This window comes from Sarcophilus harrisii, chromosome 2 (assembly GCF_902635505.1).
Source record: "Sarcophilus harrisii chromosome 2, mSarHar1.11, whole genome shotgun sequence".
Lineage (NCBI taxonomy): Eukaryota > Metazoa > Chordata > Mammalia > Dasyuromorphia > Dasyuridae > Sarcophilus > Sarcophilus harrisii.
The window spans coordinates 381,065,944-381,093,175 of NC_045427.1; the positions used below are offsets into that span (position 1 = coordinate 381,065,944).

Below are 27,232 nucleotides of genomic sequence, written 5' to 3' on the forward strand. Positions count from 1 at the left end.
AAGACTTTCACTTACAAATATGCAATTTAGACACAAAAAATAGGGAAAGGGAGAGGACTGGATCTTAGAGAATAATGTACTTTCTTGGCTCTGGGATTCTATGTGCTGGAAACCAGCCATGTCTAGACAGATCTGCCTATGCAAACCTCCCCTCAACTACTATGGATTATTGCCTGAGTATGTCAAACTTCCTGACCTTCTCCCCCATCACCCTCCTCAAATAATAGTACTTACTAAACAGTTAGATGGGCTATACAGCAGAGGCTAAATTAAAATAATACAGAGGCTTAAAGACTGACAGAGGAGTTAAAGAGGAAGGGTGGTAGAGGACAAACTAAAAAACTGCACTAATATGCAGAGAATGGTAAAAACAGGCTCAGCAAAAGATCAGCTCACTGAGGGCAAGGGGTGCACTATTTTCAAACTGGAACCATATATATATATAAGCAAAGTTTCTTAAAACTGTGGGTTGCGACTCCATATGTAGGGATGGCAAAAAAAAAAAATGGCAACAGTAAAAGGGATCAAATATTCGGTCAAGATTTAATTCTTTATGTAAAAATAAACAAGCACATCTATCTCAGTATGCAAATTTGCTTTGATCTTTAATAAATGGCAAAAATATATGTATACCACAGAATTGTTTTTAAAATAAATTTCTTTATGCTTTATTATCATAAATGTTTGGTTTGCATACCTATTATATATACTTGGGGGTCACATAAAACTTTCTCAGGCAGAGTTGCAAATGGAAAAAATTGGGGAAGCCCCAATATATAGCACTGTGCATTACACATAGAGCAGCGAGGTGGTGCAGGAAGACCTGAGTTTAAATCCAGTCCTAGCTGAGTTACTATGGGAAAGTCATTTAACTGTTTGCCTCAGTTTCCTCATCTGTAAAATGAGCTGGAGAAGGAAACAGCAAAGCTACTTTAGTATCTTTGCCAAGAAAAACCCATTGAGGTCACAGAGTTGACTCAATTGAAAAATGGCTGAACAACCATGTTAAAGGAGCAAAGGGCTGAGAGGGAAGTGTCTTCTCAGAGGAGAGGACAGACTGGGAAGAGACCCACAGGCCCTTTTCTGCAGCCCCCAGTGGCTTTCTTCCCCTCAGCAAAGTGCCAGGCAAGGAGGTTTTGTAGATGGATGGGAGCTGATCTGACATGGGGAATGGGACCAGAGGTGGGAAGAAGGCTGACATGGCATCAGGGAGGGAAGGATTCACAGAACTGGAGAATCTGCAGCAGAAAGGATCTCAGAGGCCGCCTAATGCAATGTCCAACACGGCAGAGGCCAGCCTATGAATGGAAAAAGGCAGTGAAAATGGACCCATCAAGTGGCAATCACCAAGGAGGGGTCTGGGGCGCGAGGAGGCCAGACCAAAGGGTGGAGCAGCTGGAGCCAAGTATAGATGGCAGCCCCAGGAAGGGGATGAGCTGACTAATGGAAGAAGGCCTGGTCTGCCAGGCTGTTTGGTGAGGCTTTCTAAATATACATCAAGGGCGGCCATGTGGGATCAAAACCAGCAATCAGTACACTGTGGCCAGCATCACGTTCCACAGGTCTGGGCAGCATTAACACATGACACATAAAGGGGGGGAAAGTCAAGGGGGAAACAAGTAGGGGGAAAAGGCAAGAGCTGTCAGTTAGGAGGGCCTGAATTCTAATCCTGACAGTCACAAATTCAAGTGACTTGGATTCTTATTTCCCATTTGTCAAGGAGTGCCTCTAAGAGGCAACCATGATCTAGAATAGGGGTGTCAAAGTCAACTAGAAATGGGAGGTTAATGTATACATAAGGCTCTCTGTGGACTGTACAGTCACTTAGAAAATCACCTATGAACATTATCTGTGTCCTACTGAATTGTTTTTATTTTGTTAAATATTTCCCAAAATATTTTAATCGGGTACAGGCCATTGGGGCCTGAATTACAGAAGCCAAAATAAGAGCAGATTTATAAGCATCTTACTTCTCCCAAAAAAAGAACTACTATGAGAGGTAGAGATTTTCATGGAAAGGCTATCTGAGTTCGGAACTGACACTGATTTACTAAAATAACCTCAGACAAGTGACCTGACCTTAATGGGGCTCAGTTTCTCTATCTGTAAAACAAAAGGGATGAAGTAAATGATCTCTAAGGTCTCTTTTAGCAATCATTCTCTGTGAGAATCAGGCTACTTACTGCCTTATCCATTTCCTCATTCTATAAAAGGACCATTTCAATCTGCCTTCTACATATAAAGGGGGAAAGGGAACAGTCACCAGTCTACACATTGGCACTGGAAACTCTAAATGTTCTACTCTGAGTAGAGAAATATCAAGAGAAGAATTAGAAAAGAAACCCCCTTTTGCCAATACTGAAAACTAGCAAAACTTCAATGCAAGAGGAGGAGGACATGGGCACTCTGGCCCTGGAATGTGTTGGTGGTAATTTCAAATTACAGGCAATTGCTCACCACCCATTTGAGGAGGCGGCAATGGAGCCTAATACAAAACTGACCTTATATTTTAGTGCTGGCAGTGACTAATTTGGGGACTGTGGTTTTAGGCACCCAACCACCGGCTTATGCAACTTCCTAAATCTGCCGCGTGGTGGATGTGTTTAAGAGAGCTCACAGTTTGAGACACACAGATCACCCCAGGCCAGCTGTGGGCCTTCAAGATGCCTTGGGAGGGCTGGATTCAAAGGCCATGCAGTTTTAGTTCCTAGAAATACAGACTTGCATTGTGGAGAAACACTAAGTAGGCAGGCTCCTTCACTTTTCTCAACAGTGGCCCCAAGCCAAGAACCGGGGTCTTAAATTAGTTGTGTCTTTCCTAACTTCGGTAATTCTAGCGCCTTCCCTCTGTTGATTATCTCTAATATATACATACATGTGCCTTTGTGTGTATAGACAGATGTAGATATATTTAGACATATATCATTTGTATATAGTTATCCACACAGCAGGGACCAGAACCAGGTCTGTGGAATCTAGAGCTTCCATGTGGCCTTAAGGAAACCTTATCACATATATTAGGTACCATGCTCCGGCCACACACCTCTCAGCACCATCCTGCAACTCTCTAAACTAAGATTATAATATGCAAAAAAGTTGCTGATGTAAAATTCTGTCAAGAGACTTTCCTCATAAGTAACTTCCTATAGCAAATGAAATCACAGATGTGATATATACCTATAGTAGTGATATCATTGGGTAGTCACGGGGAAAGAATAGGAGTGAAGGGGATAAAAAAGAAATTTACATGATAATTTTATTATATATTTAAAAGGAATAGCAAGTTATACATAACAGATTTGTAGTTTCATGTATAATATCTTTTTAATTATACTAGAAATGCTTTGTTCTATTTCATAAATTAAAAATAAACATTTTTTAAACCACAGATGTATATTTATATTCTCAGTACACAATCCAATACCTAGAAGACAGTGAATGTACAATAAAAGCTTTTTTATTCATTTCTAAAGAGTTGGAGAGCCAGTCTCGGCATTATCCAAATCTGTCCACTTTTACAATCAAAGCTTGATTTAAGAAGTCTGATTATCAGAGTTAGCCAGAGGTCAGACTAAAAACCTGAGCTTGCTCCCTATTTCGGCTATACTCCTTTGTCTAAAAGGCTCTTGGGCCTCCTCCCTTACCTTTATCAAATTCTACCTACATCCTACTCCTTTGCATACACATTTTACCTCCCATCTAGTAGTCCAGTAAGCTGCTAGAGGGCAGGGCCTGTTGTCTTTCATTTCTGTATCCTCAATATCTAGTACATACATAGTAGGTACTCAGTTCATAGGATCAATAATTTAAAGTCAAAAAACATCTCAGAAGTAATCCAGCTTAATAGGTTTTTTTTTACAGACAACTTTTTACTTGAGTTTTATAAGGATTAAATCAAGCCCCCCGCCCCCCCCCAAAGGGCTCATCCAAAGAAATTAATTAATTAATGGGTGATTATCTTCACTTAAAGAGGCTATAACAACAACCTATTAGAGATGAAAAAGATTTTAAAGATTATTAGTCCAACTTTCTCACTTGGTTCTAATTCCAAATCTAACACTTTCCTAACTGTCCTATTAAATAAAAAACAAACAAACAACAACAACAACAACAACAAAAAAAAACACACAAAAAAAAAACCTGTTATTTCTCCAGATATTGGCATATCTCCCAATGCAGAATTTCTTTCTACCAATTCAGATAGACATTTAATGGTTCCACAGAGATACTTGCTGGGGGCAGGAGAGAGTAAGTAGGTAGAAAGGCCAGGTGTCCTGAAAAATTAAGTGACTTAGCCAGTATCATACAGAAGGCAAACCTCAAACTCAAATCAAATCTTCTGCTTCTCTAGACACCACACCATGTACTTAATGTTTTATCTAACCGAATTACATCCCTATCTGGCACAGTAAGACTTCTAATACTCCTTTCTCAAATTCACGCTTGTTCCACTATTCCTACCTATGCCAGAGATACACAGACAACAGCCAGACTAAGCTTTGTTAAGTGCTCACTCTATGGCAGAAATCGGGCTGCAAAGAGTAAGACAGACAGGAGCACAAACCATGTTTCTGTTGCCTTCCTGCATGACACTGAGGAAGCCGCTGCCCCTCTTTCATCTGTAAAAGGTGATTAGACTAAATCATACTATCACAGTTTTCAAACTAGAAGGAAATTTTAGAGGCCATCTAATTCCTCTAAGTAATCCTTAGGATCCTTCCTGGTTCACAATTCTATTCCACTTTCTTTTGTCTTAAAGTTCTGCAAAAGAGCCCCAACAAAGGTAAAAAGCAGAAGCTGGAAATTCTGGCTCCTGTTTATCAATGGTAAAGAAAGATGACATGGCTGAGGGCTTCTCTTACTGGGCATGTCAGTTCTATATGTCTTGAACTTACCTGCAAAATCACAGCCATAAGTTTCAGGGGCTGGTTGGTCCAGCCCGATGGAAGGTCCAAAGGCAGCTATTTTTGGCTCTCAAGCCTGGAGGATCTGTTCTATCTCCTTGTCATTAACACCAAGGGTAGCCATGGGCACTGGCTTGGGAACACAGTAAGGTCAGCATAAAGTTAGGTAAACTTTGATTTTAAGGATTCTAAAAGAGAGGTGTGTCCCTCTTGAAAAAAAAAAAAACTGACTTTGGAAAAAAGAACCAATTAGTGGGTTTTTATTTTCATTTTAAAGACTCTCAGACAAACTATTAGTCCTAGAAGAGTCTTCAGAGTTTATTAGTCCAATTTTCTTATTTTATGAATAAGTTAAATGTTACTTATATATTATATATAATATGTAATTACATATAATATATAATAAGTATTAAGAGCTGATCTTGGCATAATTGTGTTTACACAGTTATGTAATTTAAGGTAAAGGGTAATAGTATAATCAAACCCAGACAAATGTGCTGTCCCATGCTTGCCTCTGACATATACTGTCTATGTGGCCCTAAGTCAATTAACCTCCCAATGGACTCCTAATGTCCAAGGAAAGGAAGGAAGGAGAGAAGACAAGAGAAATGGAGAGGGGAGAGGGAGGGAAGGGAGGAGGGAAGGAGGGAAAAAAGAAATATGGAGAGATAGAAAAAGGAAAAACAGGAAGGTAAGAGAAAAGCAAAAGATGAGGAGGGAGAAAAAGAAAAAGAATGAGGGAGGGAGAGGAAAGGGAAGGAAGTAGAGAGAAAGAGTGAGAGAAGGGGGAGAGATGGAGGGGAGAGAAGGAGAATAGGGAAAGGAAAAGAGAGAAACTGAGATTTTTAAAGTATTTATGCCCATTATCTCATTTGAGCCTTCCTATGATTCTGCAAGTCTTGCCCAAGGTCACACAGCTTATAAATAAAAAACAAAAAAAATTTTAAAACAGTCTTTCAAAAAGAATTCCATTACCAGGTTCATTTTAACAGCAAGCTCCCTGTCTGTATTCAAGATTGATTTCAATTTACAAAAAGCCAGTTATTCAAAAATACATTTATTACATTTGATATCAGGATCCACAGATCCTCCCTTCCCTCCCCCCACCTCCCTGCCCACAGGCAGTTACCTGCTGACTCGACTCTTCCATACTTTCCCCCTCCTCCTCCCTTATGACATTTTGTCCTTGCCTGAAGTACAGTTTCATTCCTTTATATTTACAGATATTTAAAGCTATCTGTTTAGTTCATCACCAAAAAAGAGGCTCAATTCTCCTAAGAAAGGATCATAAAAATGGCAGGAAGCAAGGGAGAGAAGGAGGGAGGGAGAGAGGGAGAAAGGGAAGGAAGAAAGGAAGGAAGGAAGGAAAGAAGGAAGGAAGGAAGGAAGGAAGGAAGGAAGGAAGGAAGGAAGGAAGGAAGGAAGGGAGGGAGGGAGGGAGAAGAAGGGAGGGAGGAGGAAGGAAGGGAGGAAAGAAGGAAGGAAGGAAGGAAGGAAGGAAGGAAGGAAGGAAGGAAGGAAGGAAGGAAGGAAGGGAGGGAAGGAAGGAAAGAAAGGAAGGAGAGAAGGAAGGGAGGGAGGGAAGGAAGGAAGGAAGGAAGGAAGAAAGGAAGGAAGGAAGGAAAGAAGGAAGGGGAAGGGAGGGAAGGAGGGAGGGAGGGAAAAAGGAAGGGAGGGAGAGGAGGGAAGAAAAAAAATATCTAACAGCAGCTATTACAAGACACAAATCATCACTGCTCAACTTATATGGGCAGCAATAGCAGGTGCCACAACTGAATATAAGATCCCGAGGCCCAGCAACAGAGTGGAGATGAGGAGGCAAATGTAACCAACTTATTGGGCTCCAACCCAAACAAGAGAGGAATCAGTATCTTCTGGTACAGAACAGCAAAAGTGATGAGACAGCAGGAGCTCAGAAAACAGGGGCTCTGCCCAGGTCAGCCAGCCAGCAAGTGTCTGAAGCAAGACACGAACCAAGGTTCCTCTGTCTTCATTCAGTCTTGCCTCAAATGAGATATTAGCACAGCTGGCTACACAGCAGGGCTTAGGAAGTGGGTTCCCGTCACTTCCCTACTATACCATCTATGCAGCTTTAAACATGCTCCCGCTTAAAAAGAAAAGTGAATGGGAAGTCCTACAGCTCAATTTTTAAGGAGTCACTCAGGGATATTTTTACCAGCTGAAATGAAAGCAGCTAACTGTTCTGGATGGGGTTCTGGGCATTTCCCTGGAGTGCCAGCAGTCTAGGTTCAATAGTCGGAGGCTGCCATAAGAAAGCCACTCGACATACACAGTAGTAGTTTCACCGTCCATCTTGAGAAAGATCAGCAGTCCATCCAACACAACAAAGAAAAAGTTAGCTCTTTTTTCCTAACTGTAGCCTATCATTAAAAAAATTAGTTTATTTAAAGGAAAGACTAAGATCCTATATCCTGTTAAATTCATGTACCCATCTGAGCTTATCAAATGCCTTTTGTCAGGTGAGGAAAAACTGAGGTCAGTTTTCCAACTTTTAAACAAATGTGTAAATTCAGGGACATGTGACTGAGTCTATAAACTCAGAAACACACTGAGAATCTGTGCCATTACATCAGGGCAAATAAATGTCAGATTTTAAATACCTCCTGTGTGCCAATTATTGTATTGGGCATCATGTGGTGGGAGATAATAAAGTATATAAGAGAAGACAGGCTTTGTATCTTTATGATCTGAGTGATTTGGGGCAATTCCTTTCCCTTCTGACATTTCAGTTCACTTATTTGTCAAATGAGGAGACAAGATGAGATGATATTTATATTCCGATCCTGCTTTAAATCTTCTGATCTTTCAATTCTCTGCTTTTGAAGAGCGTAGCATATAGTTAGATAAAACAGAGAGACAAACATAGCATAGATCAACACAGAAATTGATTATGTTGCAATACAACTAAAACAAATGAAAATACAACAGAACTGAAAACAATTTATATTTACATAAATTGCAAAAGTATATGTCTTTCCAAAGCAAGTTCACTCCCAATGGTCTTCTCTGATCTTCTAGTTACAGTGAACACCATTTAGTTGGTACTTAGCATTATTACTAGTTTTATGTCTCTCTCTTCTAATCTCCCTGCGTTCAAATTCTTAAGAGACAGCTAGCTCTATGTGGTTAAAACATTTGACTGGGCTGAATGGTGCATGTCCTTGATTCCACTTACTAGGGAGGCTCCCTCTATCTTGCTGTGACAATTGAATGTCCATACTAAGTATATGATTAATGTGATGAGCCCCCCAGAAGCAGGGGCCATAAGGGTTATCTCAGGAAAGAAAAACCAGCTTAGGTTGGAATTAGCGTAGGTCAAAGTTCCTGTCGATCAGTAGTGGAATTGGCCAGGAATTGTAGTGAAATTGTGTTTCCAGCCTAGGTGAGATGGGGGAACTGGTCTTTTTTTAAATGAATAAATGAACAAGTGAATCAAAAACATATGACTTCTCTACTTAATATAAGATTGTTGAGGGCAGGGAAAGTTTCCTTTTTGTTTTTGTACTTATCACAATTCTTAGACCTTAGTAAGAATATTAAACATACTGTCAGATAAGGTCAATTACGTTGGTTTTAAGATTGTTTCCTTTTTTAATCTCTGTTTCTTAAAAAGACATCGGATGGGAAAAATATTGGCAGAAAAATTTATTAAAAAATAAATAGTATCATTAGAAAAAAAAAGTCTTATTTCTTATAAGCAGTAGATGGGAATTCTGAGAATTGTCTCCTTATTCAAATACTAGTAGTTTTTACAGACTATGATGCTTATTGAATTGAATTCTTTTTAGATTCTCAGTGACCATATACAAATAATTACCTTTCAGAGCTGTTTCCCAAAATCTATAAAATGATAAAATGGGGGTTATATCTGCATCACCTCAAAAAGTGGAGAGAAAAATACTTCATAAGCCTTTCATGGAAATGTGTTCTATTAAAAGAGCAGATAACAGAGTTTGTGCAAGCATGTGATAAACTTCCTTCAATCTGAACAAACCTCCAACAGAGAGGCCTGACAGGTGCAGAGGGAAATGTTTAAAATATGTGAAGAAATAACATTTTGTTCCAATGGTCCATAAGAGCAAAAAAGTGAGAAAGGGAAGCCCAGCCTTCTTAAGGGAAGATTTTGTTATGCAAATGAAGGGTTGATCTGTACTAATTGCTGTAAATGATTCTAATGACTTTATTTGCAGTTTATACAAGGGCATAAATAGACCTTAATTAAAGGCATTATTTTTGTCCCCGTTCAACCTGGGTCACGTCGCCAATTCTGTCAGTCTCTAGAAAAAGAGATGAAAGTCTAAAAGAACTTCTTTACAATGGCTGAAGAAAGAAAAATATAAGTACTTTCTCAGGCTGACTATACCATAAGAAGGGCCCTGAAATTCACAGAGGATGTGTCCAGATGCAGCAGTGGGAGGGGAGGGAATCCTAGGGAGGGAAAGGAGTCTCAGTAATGGATGGGTTCCTCCAGCAACACATTTCACCCAGAGCAGCCTGGATTACAATAGGTCTTTGTTTGTGCTGGCAAGCCTTGCCAAGGCTGTTCCCCAGCAATCAGTCTCTAAGCCAGTGGCTGTCAGGTCACGTCTTTAACTCTTAGGAGGTTGGAGAAGAGGATTTGGCTACTTTCAGTTGAGAAGAAGTACATGGAAAAAACAGGTAGGTTAGGAAAGAAGACCACCAGAATGGAGACATTCAGAGAGACTTTTTTGTCTCCAAACATTACTCAATTTATGTCCCTAAAAAAACAAACAACAACAACAAAAAAAATGTCTCTAGGCTTTTGTTAACATTTATGGAAATCAATCTATAAGCATTTATCAAGTGGTTACTGTGTACCACGCACTAAGTTAAATTTAGAGATTCAAAGACAACATGGATCAGTCCCTGCACTTTTGAAAAAACTTATTTTCTTCAGAATGGTAACTAGAAATTCAAACTCTTGCGACAAACAGGTCAAAACAAATCTTCCACGGACAAGCCATGGGAAAAAAATCTAAAGTACAAGACCTCCTGGTGAGGGGAGAAGACCCCAGAACACTGTTCCTTTAGGAAGAAGTGGGAGGTAGTTGACGGGGAGTTTGTTGACAGTCAGACTGGGACCAGGAAGAGTTCAATTGGGATGCAACTAGCTCTGTTACCTTCCTATTTCAACTAATAACAATAATTAAGTACTAAATTTAGTTTTTACCTGCTGAACAAATACAAAAGCTGTCAGCACCCTCTAAATTTCGGCATCCTGAAACAAAAGTCCAGTTACCTCACACCCTAGTTATAGCTCTGAATTACAGAATATAGATTTTTTTAACTATGGGCAATACTCTCAAAATTTGCTCCTTTCTTCCTTGAAGGGTAGCTTTTGTGAATATGAATATTCACTTTTTATAATAATTTTCTGAGCAACTATCCTCCCTAGACTACTCCCAATGGTCTAACAACTTTACTAATGTTAGAAAAGCATTGTGGAACCTTTGGATAAAAAATGGCAATGACCCTTTTCTCTATGTCCTTCTACCTCCACCAGGGCACTAGAGGAATCTATAAATGTCTTTCATTTAAAGAAGGACTGCGGGATTTTTATATCTTTTTATAGATAGATTGATACAGATATAGGTAATTATCACATTATATATGTTTATACATTTACATATATATTAACATATAATGTAACATATAGATAACATATATAATGACTATAACAATGGAAAAAACAAAAATATTAAACTGAAACTAAAATCATGTAACAAGGACTCCATAGAGAACTGAGAAAAGGTATTTTTCTCCTTACACTGTAGAAGTTAGGGAGTGTGAGTGCAGAATACTGAATATGTTGTCAGATGTGATCTATGTATTGGGTTTTTAAATTTCGATTTCTTTTTTAATCTTTGTTACAAGAGAAGACACTGTAAGTTGCTGGAAGGGACATGCACAGAAAAACAGATAAATATAAATAACAAATAATAAAACCAAAAGACATCAAAAATTGTTTTGGTTTTTATGAGCAAATAGATGGAAATTCTTAGACCCTATTGCTTCCCCAATTCAGTCATTTTCTATCATTTCTAACATATCTTACTTTCTCCCAAGTCCAAGTAACTGTGGACAAAGGAGGAAGGAAGATAGAAAAGGCAAGGACTATGGAACTCTGGGTGTAAAGCTAAGAAAAGATAGTAAGAAGATATAGGTTAACTGTGAGAGAATGTTTACAGGTGGACCTTTTTAATTTATTAAAAACCATCTAAAAATCCCATACCTTTGTTTTACAGATAATGGACCTAAAACCCAAAAATGAAGAGTTTCTTCCCAGAAACAAAGCTTTTCAATTGCAAAAGCAGGATTGGAACTCAGTTCCCCACTGTGCTTCCCCACCCCAAATTCCATTTTGTTAAAGAAAGATACTATTATCCATCTGCTGCTCTGGTAAGCTTTTCCTTTATGCTTATTTTAAAACATCTTCCTTAATATTGCCATTTCAAAACATTCCTGTTTCCTTCCTAGTTAATTGTATGGCTCTTCAAAGGGAGAAAAAAAAAATGAAATGAAACAATGAGAAATGTCTTTAATTTAAGATGAGCTTAAGAGTAGAGTCCTGGGCCACTATAGAGATCTCCCTCTGCCCCATATCTAGGTGTGTCCACTTAATATTCCTTAGAACTGGCTCTAGGAAGATCAAGAAATCTGGCTTTAGAAAGGCGGGATCTTCTGGGGAAAAAAAAAAAAGACCAAGGAAAGGGACCAGAGAGACTGTCATGCCATTTCCAAGGCACATTTCTGCATTAAAGTGCTACAAGAAAATATTATTATTTTATAAATTATATTGTTTTATTAATTAATAATTTATTATCAATTTATATTCTAATATAATATAATTTATTATAAATTATATAATAATTTATACTATTTTACTATCTTGTAACTGACCACACTGCTCTAGGGGTAATGCCAGAAATTTTCTCAGCCATCTGGCGGCAGCAGCAAAGGGCTGGCCCTCTCTGCAGATGCTGCCGCTGACCCACTATCCGCAAGACCCGCACACTCTGATGGGTTTTCTCAGCAGGGTGATGGGACTGGATTGGCTGAACCAGCCCCACTTGTCATCCTGGATCTCCTTGAACATGACCTTTGGAGACAACTCTCGTGACTTAAAAGGCCAGAGTCTACGGGTGTGGAATTTAAAGGGTGTCAAAGAGACCCAAGTTCTTGACTCTCTTCTGGGACTTTAGGCCTTTAAAGGCCTCTTGGGTCCCAGTTTCATCATCTGTCCCATAGAAAGAACCTTGACACTTACCCTTGTGACCACAGGTAGGCCATCATGGTACACAGAAAAGAGAAGAACACAAGATCTGGAATCTTGGTCTTGAACTCTGGCTCTGCCATTTACTAAGGCACACTTAAGCTCAAATCACTTCCTCCCTCTCCTATTTGACCTCAATTCCTTCATCTTTATTCAAAGACTCTATTACAAGGGTATTGGGCCTAAATGACTTCTAAGGTCCCTTCGAGGGCTAATACTCTGTGACCTAAAGTTTATTTCAACCATCCAAATGAGATGTAACTAAACTGGCAACCTCTGTTTTCACCATAGGAAACGGGAACCAATTTTCTATAATAAGAACTGCTTTTTCACCGGGACCTCTCAAGCCCTTTTCCTTGTTCTCAAGGGTCCCCTGTTTGGCTTGAGAAGAATTTCTTTGATATAAAGAATAAAATGGAGGAAGTGAACATTAACATGAGGGTGTAGCCAGAAACTAATTAATCTCTGCATTAAACAGGCATGAGCATTCATCCCAACTGGAATTCATTTGCTAACACAGAGTTCTTATATCCCCAAACCATTACTCACTTGGGGGCAAAAGGATGCATCTGTCCTAAAGACTTTTTTTCCTTATATTTGATAAACTATGATGAAGTCAGAAGAATGATCAGAAAGGTAGAGGCAGTTAATCCATTCAAGGAACAAAGTAGCTGGCCTGAATTTAGGAAGTTGTTCAGTCATTTTTCAGTTGTATGTGACTGTGCTGCCATTTGGGGGCTTTTTGGCAAAAATACTGGAGCAGTTTGTCATTTCTTTCTCCTGCTCGTTTTATGGATGAGGAAACTGAGGCAAACTAGGTTAAGTGACTTGTCCAGGAAAATACAGCTAGTAAATGTCTAAATCACCTTTGAATCCAGTTCAAATCTTGTCTATTTACTAGATATGACCCTAAACAAAGCACTTTAACCTCTATTTGCTTCAGTTTCCTTATCTGTGAAGTAGGTATAATAATAACACCTATTTCAAAGGGTTGTTGTGAGAATCAAATAAAATAATCTGCAAAATGTTTATAGCAGTAAATTGTGGAAAATGAGTAGATGTCTTATCAATTGGGGAATGGACAAATAAGTTGTGCTAAATGAAGATAATGGAATATTATTGTTCTATAAAAATGATAAACAAGTTGATTTTTAAAAGGCCTTGAAAGATTTATATGAACTGATGCTGAGTGAAACAAGAAGAACCAGGAATACATTAATACACAATAGCAGCAATAATGTGCTACGATCAACTATGAAAGACTTAATTCTTCTCAGTGGTTAAGTGATGCAAGGCAATCCCAACAAACTTTGGACACAAAATGCCATCTGCATCCAGAAAAAGAAATATGGACATTGGATGTAAACCAACACATGCTATGTTCACTTCTTTTTTGTTTTTTGTTTTTCCTTTCCCATGGTTTTTCCCTTTTGCTCTGATTTTTTTCTGTCTCAACATGATTCATAAAGCAATTTGTATTTTTAAAAATAAATAAATAAATATAAAGCTCTTTGCAAATCTTAAAGCACTATTATCAACACTATTATCAGCACCACTGTCAGGTGACAGCTTTAGCAAAGAGGCATTCTCAAATTTTACTAATCTTATCGAGAATCACCATATCATTCACTAAAACTATAAAGGGATTCATTTTTTTTGAACTTTCTTTTTTTTTATTTTATTATTTTTTATTTAATAGCCTTTTATTTACAGGTTATATGCATGGGTAACTTTACAGCATTAACAATTGCCAAACCTCTTGTTCCAATTTTTTACCTCTTACCCCCCCACCCCCTCCCCTAGATGGCAGGATGACCAGTAGATGTTAAATATATTAAAATATAAATTAGATACACAATAAGTATACATGACCAAAACGTTATTTTGCTGTACAAAAAGAATCAGACTCTGAAATATTGTACAATTAGCTTGTGAAGGAAATCAAAAATGCAGGTGGGCATAAATATAGGGATTGGGAATTCAATGTAATGGTTTTTAGTCATCTCCCAGAGTTCTTTCTCTGGGCGTAGCTGGTTCAGTTCATTACTGCTCCATTGGAAATGATTTGGTTGATCTCATTGCTGAGGATGGCCAGGTCCATCAGAACTGGTCATCATATAGTATTGTTGTTGAAGTATATAATGATCTCCTGGTCCTGCTCATTTCACTCAGCATCAGTTCATGTAAGTCCCTCCAGGCCTTTCTGAAATCATCCTGTTGGTCATTTCTTACAGAACAGTAATATTCCATAATATTCATATACCACAATTTATTCAGCCATTCTCCAACTGATGGACATCCATTCAGTTTCCAGTTTCTAGCCATTACAAAGAGGACTGCCACAAACATTCGTGCACATACAGGTCCCTTATAAAGGGATTCATTAATCCTAAGTAAGATTTATATAGAGCTCTCCTTCAGATATTTCAGTTTATTTCTCATACTACTCAAATCTTTGATCTCATACTTATGCCCTCAAGGAAGACAACTGGACATGACAATTTCTCTTTTCAATCAACAAGCATTTATTTGTTAAACACCTACTGCTTAGCTGTTCCAGGCATGGAGCGAGAGGGAAGCCAGCATATAAAATCTCCATTTTACAGATGGGGAAATTGAGGCTGGGGGAGTATTAAGATACCTAATCTTATGGACCTCGTCCATATTTCCTCGTCAACAAAATAAGGAAGATAAATCAGATGACCTCTAATGTCTTTTCCGACTCTGGGTTTCCAATCTCATGATTCTATGGGTAAGTACAAGTCTTCTGAGGTCATCTAGGTCATTCCACAGCCAATAACCTCAGAAAACACTCTGGAGACTTCAAGGTCTTTTTTGTTTACCAAGACCTACAAAAAAGAGGTCTTTTCTATCTGGTTCCAACCTCACATTTCCCCTCACAAAACACTTCAAGTTAATTCTCTGTATTTCCACACTCTTCTCGGCCTTTAACTAGACCAAATCCTCTGAGTGAAGGTCCAAATTAGGAGGTGCCATGTAAGTGGGAACCCTCCAAGGACTACCCTTTGGTCCCATTTGCCAAAGATGAAATCACACATCCATCATGGACAAAACCCTCACAGTATTTAAACAAAGAGCTAACTTAACTGCATGTCTCTGTCCTTCAGCAGTTTTAGACTTAACCCTCCTCTCTCTTACTCCATTCTTCATTCATTCTCTTTTTCCAATCTCAAGTATTTGCCAGCCATTAAGCTCACAAAAGTGATACAATTTCTGTCCTCATCAAGTTTACATTCTAAATAAGTTGTCACTCAATGATTGACAACTGGTTCTATAGTTCAGTAAGACTGGGGAAAGGGAAAGGGAGAAAAATCAGGAAAATCACTAAAGCTTCATCTCTTGACATTAATACACAATTTAGAACCTGAGAGCCCTTACTGCATGCTAAGCAATAAAATAAACACCAACTTTAGATAAGACATAAACTTCTGTCTTCACGGAGCTTTCAGTCTTGAGAACAAGGATGAAAAGCCTGAAAGAAATAACTATGAGAGAAAATGTTCAAAGTTATAAGAAAAAGGGTATAAAGAGGAGAAAATCTTTATCAGTTAAGGGGAAATCAAAGGAAGGATTACCTGAGAGAGTATCCCTTGATCCAGACTTTAAAAGCTAAGCAGGAGGTGCTCAACAGCTGAAAAAGGAGGGGAAGGGCATATTACAGGCACTGGGAAAGTCGAGGGAAAGGCCTTGGGTAAAAATAATACTAATTTTAAAGGTAAGAGAGGCTGTCAGCAAACAAGAACAAAGGACAGTTCTTTAAGACTTAGGGAAAACCTCCAATTCCCCATGCTCCACAATTATGCTTTCCTGCTATAGAGATCTGAATCCCTCCAGAATGGAATCCCTGGGAGGATAAGGTACAATGGGGATTCTGCCATTTATGCAGAATGTCTCAGGGGAAGCATCTTCCCGCCATCATGCTGCCCCACCCTGAGCTGCTCCGAGATATAGACTGCATAGGCGGAGCAACCCACCCAACATCTCCAGCTCTAATACTTCCAAGTGAGACCGTAAGACAAGGCAGTTTAAATACTCAGTGGGGGATCTGGGCCATTTCAATTCAATACAATTCAGCAACATTTTTTATCTGCCAGGTACCAGGCTGGCTACTGGGCTGTACACAGCCCCTGTCCCCTAAGTCTACAACCTAACAAATGAAATATAGCACGTTACATACAGAGTTCTGTGAAACAAACTAGGATGTAACAGGCAGAAAGGAGAACTCCAGACAAAATGTGAGGTTTCTTTTGGGGGAGGGGAAGGGAGACAGGCATGAATTTTCAATTTGGACAATTGTGGAGGAGAGGGCATCTAAGCTGGTTTTTGAAGGAAGACCAGCCTATCAACAGGTGGAACTTTGAAGAGAATGTATATTCTAAATTGGGGGAAATGGCCTGTGGAAGAATATTGACGCAGTGAAGTAGGACAAAATTGAGTGACATTGGGGGGTGGGGGGCTGGAGGGTAGAGTTCATAAAGAGGAGTGATGGGTAATGAGACTGGAAGAAAGGCTGGAGTCAGACTATAAGAAGTCTTAAATGACATATTAAAAAATAAAAAACAATTTCTAAAAATGAGACCTCCCAGTCAAAGCACCAGCCTTAAACTCTTAGGTCTCTGATGAATGGATTTCACACCAACAAACAGCCTGGGAAATTGGTTCCCAGCCTGGCAAAAATCAGTCACCATCCTAATTTCAGGGCTATCATTCCTTGTCCCTGGGGAAGTGGCTTCATTCCCAGGGTTTGTGGCCAGGAAAGCAGCAAAGAGAAAAAAGGATAGAAACCAAGTGATACAAATGCCACTTTGATCCAAATCATGGGAGAAGGGATGAAGAAGAAAGGGAAGTCAAGGAGCTGGCTTAAGGTCAAAAAAAAAAAAAAAAAACTTGGGAGAAGGGATGAAGAAGAAAGGGGAGTCAAGGAGCTGGCTTAAGGTCAAAAAAAAAAAACTGTATCCATTTGACTGCAGTTCTACGGAGAGTCTTTGGATACTGAGAGTGGAGTCAGCTTTGAAGGAAATTAGGACAGAAGCTAAATCCAAATCTCACCATATTCTGAAAAATTCTTTGGAGTAAGTATGGAAGAGAATCTATTGGAAGGGTGTGTAGCCTCTCATGGATTTCTGTGTTTCTAAGGCAATTTGAAAACCTTGGTCAATATGTATAACCTATAGTTTTTGGGGTTTTTCCCCCCAAGTCAATTCCTTTTTTTTTTAATAACTTTTTATTGACAGAATCCATACCAGGGTAATTTTTTTACAACATTATCCCTTTCACTCACTTCTGTTCCGATTTTTCCCCTCCCTCCCTCCCCCCCCAGATGTCAAGCAGTCCTATACATGTTAAATAAAACCTATAGTTATAAACACATAAACCTATATGTAACATTTGAAAAATTCTTTTTTACACAGTGCCCATGCTCTTTCAAAATAAAAACACACAAAACAGGATAAATTTCTCGAAGTACATCGGTGAACTATTGTTAGTCTTCATCTAACAATGACCATCTAACAAATGTTACTTTAGCTTTGGTGTTGGAGACATCCTCCCCACATTATCATATAAAGCTTGCCCAGTTCTGAATCACAGACTATATTTGAAATAGGAGCCCTTGAGGCAATGAGACACCACCATCTCTCCTACCAGGGCTGAGGTGGTCTCAAGAAGGAAAAGACTTAATCCAAACTCCCAGCTGAGGTTGCATCCCAAGGAGGCAATGTCTGGAGAGTCAAATGCTAACCCCACCCATACTGCGTTCCACTCAAAGACAAGACATCCCCTAAAACCTTTTTCATCTTTCCTCAAAGGTGTCATGAATGGTGGCCCTGGGAGTGGGTGGGGCCTTCTATGCTACAACACTGGTCAGAGCCCACAGGAAAAATCACTCTAGCTTTTGGATTGGCCGAATGCAATAATTACAGACGGTGCTGTCTATTCCAAGCCCACGAATGAGTAAGGAGCACCACGTACTGTGTGTAAAGCACTGCAATGGATGAATACATGTATGAATCATGTGCCAGCACATACATGTAACATCTCAAAAGAAAGCAGTCCTTGCCTAGTTCTGCACAGATTAATGCAAGAATGGAGGTTTTGTTCCAATTACCTTCATTTTTCAATGACTCAAGAATCTCTTCTACAATGCTCATTCCGCAGGATTTGAGAAAGGAAAAAAAAAACATTAGGAGTAGCCTAAGACTAACCCCTCCCCCCAATATTTCTAAATCATTTCATTTAAGAGATGCTGGCAAAGGGGAAAAGGGAAGAGGCTTTGGTTACAAAGCCTAGTGCTTATTTGAAGCTTAGGCTGAGCCCTGGTGAGGATTTTTCCCAAGGACAAGCTGGACATTCAATAAGGTGTCGGTGAAGGCACGGAAGCCCAGCCCCAGAAAACAGCAAAAGACTGATTGCCTTCTCTGGAGGCTTGCATTGCAATTCAAATAAAGCACCAATATAGATATGGACATCAATAAATCCGGGGCATTTCACCTAGTAAGGGCCTGAAATGAGCATTCATAATGGATACGGGCACAATGGCAAACGGAACTGACCACAGCCGCCCAAAATCTGTGTGCCTTCAGCAAATTAATTAGCCGATAACAGGTAGCAGCAAAGGCATCAAACATCTGCAAAGCCATTTCTGGCGCCGGGGTCTACCGCTTCCTTTGTTCGCCCTGCAAAGATGGAGTAGCCGACCGATTCCCCCCAGTCCACACCCCATCCCACAAAAGGTTTAATTAAATTCATCGGAAACAAAGCACAGCTGCGTTCCTTGCCTCTGAAACAAAAAGCGAACACTACTAAAACCCCGGGTCCCTCCGAGTGCAGGAGGGCAGTCCCGCTATGACAACACTCCGCTCCCTCGCATGCGGAATAAAGCAGGGGAGAGGGCCGGCGCTCTGAGGATGGGCACGGCCCACACCTCCCGGGAGATGCAGACCCGTACCTGACTCTAGCATCCAGCACCCCGCCCGCGGGCGTACAGAGCTAGATGCACCCGGTGCCGGGGGAAACAAGCCCAAGTCTCGGGTTAAAAGAAAGCAAGCGAGGAAGGAAAAGCCCGCACTGCCCCCAGGTCTTTCTCAAACGACTAGAGATTTAAAAATAATTCGCGGCCAGCGCTCCGGGCTAGGAGGAGGAAAATCCGGTTCCTATTCTGTTTGTCCCAGCCCGGCACATGACGCGCCAAAACACGGAGCAAAAGGAAAGGGGGGAGAAGAGGGCCGTACAAAGGGGGGCAAAGTTGAAGGCGACTCCATCCTCCCAGGGTGGGGGGAAGCGGCACCCGCCCCGGCCCCTGCAGGGGGCAGAGCTCCAGCAGCACGGGCGGGGTCCCCCCCCCAGAAAGCAGGGCTGCGGGCCTCGCGCTTGGAGGCAGCTTCGCGGCCGTTGCCCAGACGGCAGCCGGCTCCGAGCCGCCGGACCCGCTCCCCAGCCGGGCTCCAGGACGCGCCGGAGCTCCCGGGGAGGCAGCGCGCGGAGCGCAGAGCTGTCCGCGCTCGGGCGCCCCGGCCCGGGACAGAGGGGAGCCGCCTCGTTACCAGCACCACCGCTGCCGTTGTTACTGATTTCTGGCCATTTCCCCGCTGCCCAGCCGTCAGAAGTCCGCCTCCCCTCCTCCCTTTTCCGTGGTGCCCCGGGCCGGGAGAGGGAGGGAGGGCAGGGGGCAGCGGCGCTGCGGCCGGGAGCCGGGGCTCACCGTGATCCGGGGGATGTTCTTCTTGCCCTGGTAGGACATGGTGGGCGGCGGCGGGGCTGCCTCTCCGGCTCCGGCTTCTCGCACCCCCGCCCGGAGATCAGGTGAAGAGAGTGGTGCGCTCGCTGGCTCCCTCGCTCGCTGCCCGCGGCCGCCGCCTTCTCCTCCCCCTCCTCGCCTCTGCCCGCCCCCCACCGGGCCGCCGCCGCCCGACAGACAATAGCAGCTCCCTCCCTGCGCCCCCACCCCACGCTCGCTCCCTCTTTTTTTTCTTTTGCAAAACCAGCTGGGACCCAGAGAGGCAGGAGCGGCCGGTCCGCGCGGCTCCGCCCTCCTCCTCGCTCTCCCCTCTAATGATGCTTCTCCTTATTGCATCTGCCTCACCCAGTTTTTCTTTTTGTGTGTGTGTGTATGTGTGTAGATGTGTGTGCAAACCAGCGCGTGCGTGCGTAAGGCGCCCGGTGGCCGCCAGGGGGCGCAAGGCGCGGCGGAGCGCGAAGAAGGTGGGGGGGAGCGGGGTGGTGCTGCAGAGAAGGGGGCGGCGTGAGGCGAAGGGCAGGTAACCGCCCTCCGGGTCACGGCACCCCCACCGCGCCCCGCACCCCGGGGGGGCGGGGCGCGCCCCCCGCTTCCCCGGAGCCTGTCCGTGCAGAGCCCCCCCGTGCCCCGGCAGGATGCTCCGGCCGGCAGCCTTTGTTACCAGGGTGGGCGGCGCCGCCGCTGCTCCCCCCCAGCCTCCTCGGTCCCTTCCAGATTCATCCCGGGCGCCGTGGCGGGGAGCACGCGGCCTGCCCGCAGCCGGAGAGCCCCGAAGGGGGGCCGGGGGCCTTTCCCGTGCCAAGGTACGCTAGCTAAGGAGACCGTCACGAAGGTGTGAGCGTGTGCTGGGGCCGGTGTGCTCGCGAGACGCCGTCGCGCTTTATTCGCAGCGCGCACGGACACAGCCGGACCACGGCGGCAGAAAGCCCTGCAAGCGCGTCCGTCCGGGGAAACGCTCCTGTCTCCCTGCGCCCTTCGTGCACCAGCGCGAAGCTGAGGGACGGGACCGCCGCCGTGCTTTACACAACCAATCTCTCTCACCTCTCCCCACGCCCAGAGGCACGTTGCCGGAGCCAGCTCCGTGCCGAAGCGCCCCTTTTTGATGCCCCTTTCATTACAGAGCGGTAGGGATAAGCGTTGGACCTCTGCCTCAATTGGTCCGTGGGAGTATCAGGTGAGGAGGCTCCCCCATCCGCATAATCAGCATCCTCCGCGCTTGGAGAGACGGTGCCTGCCGAGCTAAGGGACCAGAAGCAGGGCGTGAGCTCGTCATCCCGACTGGTTCTCTGGCCCGCACCCATGCATTAAATGCGAAGTTTAAGGGTCAGCCTAGAGAGGAAAATGGGGAGCATAACCCTTTGGGGAGAGAAGGCGGGTACAAGTCTGAATCTAGGTCGGAGTGACCTTGAGCAAACTACTTAAAATTCCCGGTCTCGCGCTCTTTATCCGCGGATGCTTTCGCCACCTTTCCTTCCTTGGTGGTTGTCAGTGCAGCTCTGCGTCGTGGAAATCGCCCTGAATTTGGAGAGGAGCTCGCTCCTGCTCTGAAATTTGGCTCCCTTTCCTCTTTGTGATCTCGTGCAAGTCACCGGCCTGTCTGGGCTTCAGTTCTTTTTCTAAAGTGAGAACACAGGACTGGATAATCTTTAAAAAGTCTCTCCCACTCGCAAACCTGAAAGTACCACCATGGGCTTTTTTTGTTTGTTTAATGCATATTGAATCTTTAACTGAAAACTTTCCTAAAGCCAGAGGCTGAGCCATGTAATCATCCACATACCCTCAGCACAGTGTTTTGCACACATAGCCGCTTAATAACTTTTTGTCGAGATCTGTTTAAATTTATTTTTTAAATCCAGAAATCTCCGGCCAAAGGGACCTTCCTTTCTTTACATAGCAGCCCCTACCGAGGCCACAGCCTGTTCCCAATAAATATATACCGTGCTTTAACAAGCAGGGGGCATGCTGGGGAAGGATTACCTTCCAATTTTCTTTTGCAAAGCATGGACTGGGGAAGCCAAAGGCACGCCCTAAACATTTTGCTTTGTTCCTGCGGCTTTAGCTCCGGGACCACTGAAAGGAGTTGTGAAATTACAAAGCATTCTGGGTATTGGCATGCAAATGAGCAGAATTATATTTAGAATGGAGGGAAGGCGGAATTAAAGGGCGCTTCAGAGCCCTGCAGAGTCTTTTTTTTTTTTTTCCTGAGCTTCTACCACTCTGAAATGTTGAGAAGGACCATGACCAAAATGGTTTCTTAGGAACGTGAAAATATCCAGAGGCCACTATCGGGGATTCCATTACCTCTTTTAAAATTTACATTTTAATATTTTTTTCCCTCTGGTGTATACGTGTATCTCCTTCATTTACAGACATTACAGGAAAAAAGCATTCTACGCTGAATAAATTTATCCCACGTTTCCCAGTCCCATGAAATACATTCTTTATCAAGGCTTTCTTCATATTTAACTGGGTCAAACTCTTTGAGGTGCAAGAGGCCAAGCAAAAATAAAGAGTTGTGTTGTGTTGTGTTGTGATGAACTGCTCCAACAACACAGGAATGCATAATAGCAAGGCTAATGGTTTCAAGCTGTTGCTACCACCACAAATACACAATGAATACTCTCCCCCTCCACCCCATCTTTTCCCTTTTTGGAACATATTTAAGCATCCAAACTGAGACACAGGGGAAAAGACAGGGGACCTTTTAAAATTCATGTCTGCTTGGAGGGATTGGAAATGCAGCAGTGAACACTTATAAGTCTGGCCAAAAGAAAGGGAGCAAGAAGAGGAGGAGAGCAAAGACTGAAATACTCCACAGTTGAAAGCCTCTGAATAGATTCCCCTAGGATAATCTGAACTGTTCTTGGTCTTACAGAGCTGGAAGACAATGAGAAAGCAACAGATGTACCACTCTCTGAAAAGACTCAGCCGTGCACGTTTTTCCTGTTTTAAAGGGACTAATGCCCAGTGTAAGATTGTGCTTTAATGCTGTAAGATTTGAAAAACATTCCCAAAAGAGTTTATCAATTCCGTGCACCCACATTTTTTACTCATATGTGTGGGGCCAAGGGAACCATTTGGAGAAAAAAGTCCCTACTCTCAAAGATCTGATAATCTCATTAGGAGGAAAAAGAATAATAAGTAAGGAGCCTTATTGATCTGGTATGCTCAGGAAGGCACTGTTCCACACAAGGGAATTTTCCAGTAAATGGAAGTTTACTCTTTAAGTACTAAAACTTTTTACTTTATTTTGGCTAGAAATCTTTCTCAAACACATGACTACCCAAATAGTATATAAAGCATTTCTTCATAACTACATTATTCAGTATTCTAATGAACATCAACCATTGCACTACAAGGTGACACCCTCCAAGGTTGTTGGAGTATGTAAGGCTGTCTGCCCTTATGTTAGATGGACCCAAACTGCTGGGTTTCCTGAGAGCTTGTGTGTGTTTCCTTTTTATGTCTCTTGCTGCAAACAACTGAGGTTTGACCCTTACTTTTGGTACTTATTAATTCCGTGAGAATGAATGATTGACTTGAGCTATCTGAGACTCAGTTTCCTCATCTGTAACCTGAAGATAATAGTACCTGTGTGGTACCTTCTTCACATGGTTTTTAAATTTTCTTTTTAAGAAATTCAATTTTTTTTGCATTTATATTGCTCTCTCCCATTGAACAATAATGAAACAAATAAAGCCCTCATCATAAACATACTTAGTCCAGCAAAACAAATTGTTACATTGGCCATTCCCATAAATGTATTTTTCTCTATCTTTATATGTGTGTCTATGTCTCTATCTCTCTCAAGTTCATCACTACCTGGGAAGGAACCCTCATAGGATTGCTATGAGGAACAAATGAGAAAATGTGTCCAAAGCTTTAAATAGCTATGTAAATGTAAATTTTTTTAAAAATCAATATTTCAGTTAATCACTATCAATATTATCTATAACTCTTAATTTGCAACAAATGATTTATTGTGGGTTTTGAAACCGGATGACCAAGCTTGTTAGTACTATATATAAAAGAAGAGTAAATAGGCTTTGATTGAGCCCCTGAGAGTTAATAGCCTTATAGTAACTATAAACACTGTAAAAACTATTTTTGCTGCTTAGAGGTTTTTTCCATTCCTCATTTCCTAAGGTTGATTTCTATTCTGCTTAACTGTTGCTGCTGAATAAGTGAGACGAAATACATACATCAAACTAATAGAAAAAAATTTTAAAACATTAGGTAAACAAGAACCTGATTAAGTGGTACTAGTTTGACTATAAATGCTGACTACAAGAATTAAATGTATAAATTGGGGGAAGGTCGGGAAATCTTTTGATAATACCTGAATCTCAAATAAGGCAGTGAAGGCAGTGATTGCATTGGACTGATGGAGAGGAAGTGGGAGAACATAATAATAGCTGACCTTCATACAGCACATTAAGGCTTACAAAACATATACTATCATATTTGCGTCTCACAACAGTCCTGTGAGGAAGTCACCATACGGATTCTTATCCCCATTTTACTGTCGAGAAAACTGAGGCTTAAATGACTTGTCCAGTCACACAACTAGGAAAAATCTGAGGTTTAATTTGAACTCAGGGCTTTCTTACTCTAGCCCCAGAGCTGTATTGCCACCTAGTGGCTTATGTGGATATAGCTTTAGGTTTTCTATAAGGAAAACTAACAGTTACCAAAACAGGAATGAGATGCACTGGGAGTTTTCCAGTCTCCCCCTCCCTGCAGCCCTTTAAATAGAGACTAGATGACCACATATCAGGGCTGTTGTAACAGGAATTCCTCTTCAGATGCAGATTTCTGGATAGATAGTTTCTGAGGACTTTTCCAACTCAGATTCTGTGACGTTGATGGCAATTGGATGGATGGAGAAAATACAAAGTTCTTTAAAAATCTGTCAAAACTTCTAAAATAAGGGAAGCACCTGGCTCACATAATAGTACTGCGCCAAATATTTCTGTAATTCTAATTAAAGTAAATGAAGATAAATAATCTCCGGGAAAACTAACTTTAAAATCATTTATTCCAAAACACTGGAGTTAACTCCTTTGATCTATGGTTCTAACAAAGGAAATCTTAGTCATACCCTTCCAATGTCACAATTAACTGAAAGAAAAAGAAACCTAGCCAAGTTATATTATTAGATATTTATACATTCAATTCACAAGAATAAATCTGGCTTCGATTCCCTTGATCACACATAGACTGACAGGAAGACCTTACAGCCATGAACACATACACACAACTTTTCTCATGAAATTTGAAGCCTGGGTGTATTCCAAAATAAAATTGATACCAGCTTCAGTGAGATGGGCAAACCTTTCACTTACTCCTGGGGTAGATTTTATGATCCTTGGTGGAAATCAGACCTTACTCAGGGGAGGATACAGCAGATACCCTGGGAAGGATACTGCTCTCCAAAGCCATTTGCTGCCTTCTTTCATGGGAAAAAGAGAACAGACTTTTGGGAAGACAGAAGCAATGTCATCTTCCTCTTATGTGGGTCATCCAAAAAACTCTGTGTGTATATGTGTGTGTGTGTGTGTGTGTGTGTGTGCGCGCACAAGTGTGCACAAGTGAGAGAGACAGAGAAAGAGACAAAGAGGGAAAGCAGAGAAACACAGAGACAGAGAAGAGAGACACAGAGAGACAGAGACGGACAGAAAGACACAGAGATAGAGATAGAGAGGGGGAAGGAAAAAGATACAAACAGAGAAAGAGAGACAGACAGACAGAAAAGGAGGAGGGAGAGAAATAGAGAGAGAAATAAAAAGAAGAGAAACAGAAAGACAGAGACAGGGAGAGAGAAACAGAAACACAGAGAGAGACAGTGAGATAGAGAAACAGAGACAGAGAGAGCAGAGAGAGAGAGAAGGAGAAAGAGATAAAGAGAAGAAGAGAAACAGAGACACACAGAGAGATTGAGAGAGACAGAGAGAGAGAGAGAAAGAAACAGCACAGAGAGAGACAGAGATAGAAGAGAAAGTGACAGAGATTGAAGGAGAAAGAGACATGGAGAGGGGGAGGAGAAGGAAGAGAGACTGTGAGAGAAGCAGAGAGACAGAGAGAGAAGGAGAGAGGGAGTGAAAAAGAGAAGAAAAGCAGTATTGGCCTTAGTAACAATGGAGGAGATATTAGCGCAGTAGGTAAGCAGGAAATGGTGCAGTATACAGAGTGCCAGACCTGGAGTCAAGAAGACTGAGTTCAAATCTGCCTTCAAACACTTGCCAGCTGGGTGACCCTGGACAAGTCACTTCACCCTACTGCCTCAGTTTCCTCATCTGTAAAATGGAGCTGAAGATGGAGATGGCAAACAGTTCCTGTGTCATTGCCAAGAAAACTTCCAAATGGAGTTATAAAGAATAAGACATGACCGAAATGACTTAACAATGACATCAAGACAGGAGATGAACTCCCTTTTGTTGCTCTTCACATGAGAATGAAACTTTTAGATGATACAGAGGATAAGTGCTAGAATTAGAGTCAAAAAAGCCTAAATCTGAATCCTGTCTCAAACACATATGCACTATGTGGACTTGGGAAATTCACTTAACCTCCCCAAGCCTCAGTTTCCTCATCTGTAAAATGATGGCTTCTGTGATCTCTATGACCGATGTTAGATGTGGGGGCCAGCTGCTGCTGGTGAGTGGAGCGCAGAGCTGGGATGGTCCTTATTTGTCATTACCTATGGATAGCATGGCTGCAACCTTAAATACATGCAGTATTTTTTGTTGCTAAGACTTCCTATCTACCTTAAATAGCAAGAAGAACCTAGATGAGAAACAATCATTACAGCTTCTAGCTGAGAGGTTGCTTCTAAGCTTAATTCCCTTTGACCACTTCAGATGTACAGGAAATGCACCAAAGTGATGAAAAACACAAATAAACCCTCACAAAGTGATGCCAGCAGAGCAAAACAGAAGGATGCATTACTGACTTGGTGCTCTTTGTTTTCTCCGTGGATAACCTGCTGCACTGTCAGCATCTATCCCTGCCTCAGTCTCTCCCTTAATGAGTTGGACATACTCTCCACCTCTTAGCAGGTGCAAGCTTGTGAAATCGCCCAAAAGATGGCAGTTCATATGGGAGGGAATAGATGATGCTTGGGTTCCAAAGACTGCATATCCTTAAATATTTTCTGGAACAGAAGGAAAAAGGGGCTAGACAAGTAGTATAAAGCCTAGTTCCAAGTGGGCAACTTTTTTTTTCTTTTTTTTATTTACAATTTGTAGCTAATCAATT

The 27,232-nt window shown here is 41.9% G+C and overlaps 1 protein-coding gene across 5 annotated transcripts in view; it reads right to left on the bottom strand.

Annotated features, from left to right (window-relative positions):
• Nucleotides 1-27,232, bottom strand: part of DPYSL3 (dihydropyrimidinase like 3) — a 134,596-nt gene that overhangs the window by 59,952 nt on the left and 47,412 nt on the right. Inside the window, exon 1 of one of the 5 annotated variants that reach the window (XM_031953493.1) lies at nucleotides 19,940-20,119. The exons of 1 other annotated variant lie outside the window; for it this stretch is intronic. In XM_031953493.1, the coding sequence (XP_031809353.1) occupies nucleotides 19,940-19,978 (39 nt within the window). In that variant the 5' untranslated portion in view covers nucleotides 19,979-20,119. Of the gene's footprint in view, nucleotides 1-4,895; nucleotides 4,996-6,033; nucleotides 6,224-18,346; nucleotides 18,368-19,939; nucleotides 20,120-27,232 lie in introns of those variants that run through there. 3 more of the 5 variants (XM_031953495.1, XM_031953492.1, XM_031953494.1) reach the window with 3 other exon arrangements.